The sequence below is a fragment of the Trypanosoma theileri genome, assembly GCF_002087225.1.
Source record: "Trypanosoma theileri isolate Edinburgh chromosome Unknown TM35_Tth_13_V1, whole genome shotgun sequence".
NCBI lineage: Eukaryota > Euglenozoa > Kinetoplastea > Trypanosomatida > Trypanosomatidae > Trypanosoma > Trypanosoma theileri.
In genome coordinates this window covers 5,615-6,676 of record NW_021639855.1, presented here as the reverse complement: position 1 = coordinate 6,676, position 1,062 = coordinate 5,615, and the positions used below count along the sequence as shown (strand labels likewise).

The 1,062-nt window shown below is 56.7% G+C and overlaps 2 protein-coding genes across 2 annotated transcripts; both read left to right on the top strand.

The window, feature by feature from the left end:
- Positions 1-2: 2 nt before the first annotated feature.
- TM35_000131040 (uncharacterized protein) lies at positions 3-491 on the top strand (the record flags this gene model as incomplete). Its single annotated transcript, XM_029025320.1, has 1 exon — positions 3-491. A coding segment is annotated over one exon (489 nt), but the record flags the coding sequence as incomplete, so codon positions are not given.
- Positions 492-851, top strand: TM35_000131030 (uncharacterized protein; the record flags this gene model as incomplete). The annotated part of the gene is made up of 1 exon (XM_029025319.1): positions 492-851. One exon carries the CDS (start codon positions 492-494, stop codon positions 849-851), a length of 360 nt encoding a protein of 119 aa, XP_028883165.1.
- Positions 852-1,062: the final 211 nt, after the last annotated feature.

The window sequence follows — 1,062 nt, the reverse complement described above, 5'->3', positions numbered from 1 at the left end:
GTTGGCGGGTCTATTGCGCTGCCCGACGTGTTATTCCACACGGTGAGGGAGAAAAAGATCCACAACGCACCGCTCCCGACAGACCGCCCCTTCACGGAGATGGGCATCGGCCACGGAGGTTACATCATCGTCAGGAAGAAGGGCCGAGGCAGCAGCGCCGCAGCAGAAGAAACAACGGAAAAGGAAGGACCCGACGCCTTGAACATGACGCGAGCCCCCGCTCCTTGATCGATCGGGTGGCGCATACCTTGCGTTTCGGTTTGCATTTTGAGGGCGGCACCTGGCTTCCGACGGGCGGCAACAACTCGGACACCGAGGAGGAAGAGAAGGACAAGTTCTCCGGAGCAGCGACACGTTCAACGCACGCCAGTCGGCACACGCGGAACCCCGGGCGATTCATCTTTTGCTGCAACACCTCGAACGCCGGGGTGTTACCGTTCCAGGCGCATCCATCGCCCGCGAAGAAAGCGTCGACAGCGGCGCAAATTTAAATGGCCCACGGCGGTGGTGACCGACCACTTCCCCATCGCACACGCGCAACGACGGCTAAACGGATTTGTCGGCATCGGTCGCGGTTATGCGCTGAACAGGCTCTTCGAATACACGAACGAGCTGTTCCACACAAAGGCGGTGCAGGTGGTCTTCTTTTACACCGCCGGACCCCGCAATCCGGCATACCACTGCTCGCACAACTTTGGGGTAGACAGGGGAACCCCGTTAATTACTTCACATCCGGCGGACGACTGCCTCGTTCCGTTGTTGGGAACCACGTACGGTCCGATCTGCAAAGGACGAAGCGAAGCACACGTGACCTTTGCAGGCGTGGGGAACGATATGGACGTGGAGGATGAAGTGGAAGAAGAATTAATGCCTCAATAAAGAAGGCATAAGGGCTAATCGCGCACTATGGGGAGCGTTCTTTCCAACCCCGAAAGCCAAAGTACAAGCCACAGAAAGCGAAAAATATCTTTCGTCGTGGGCTTTCCCAGGAGCGTGGTTCATGGGAACAAGAGTGTCAGAAGAGAATTGTTTTGGTGTTATAGGGTGATGTGAATTTTGAGG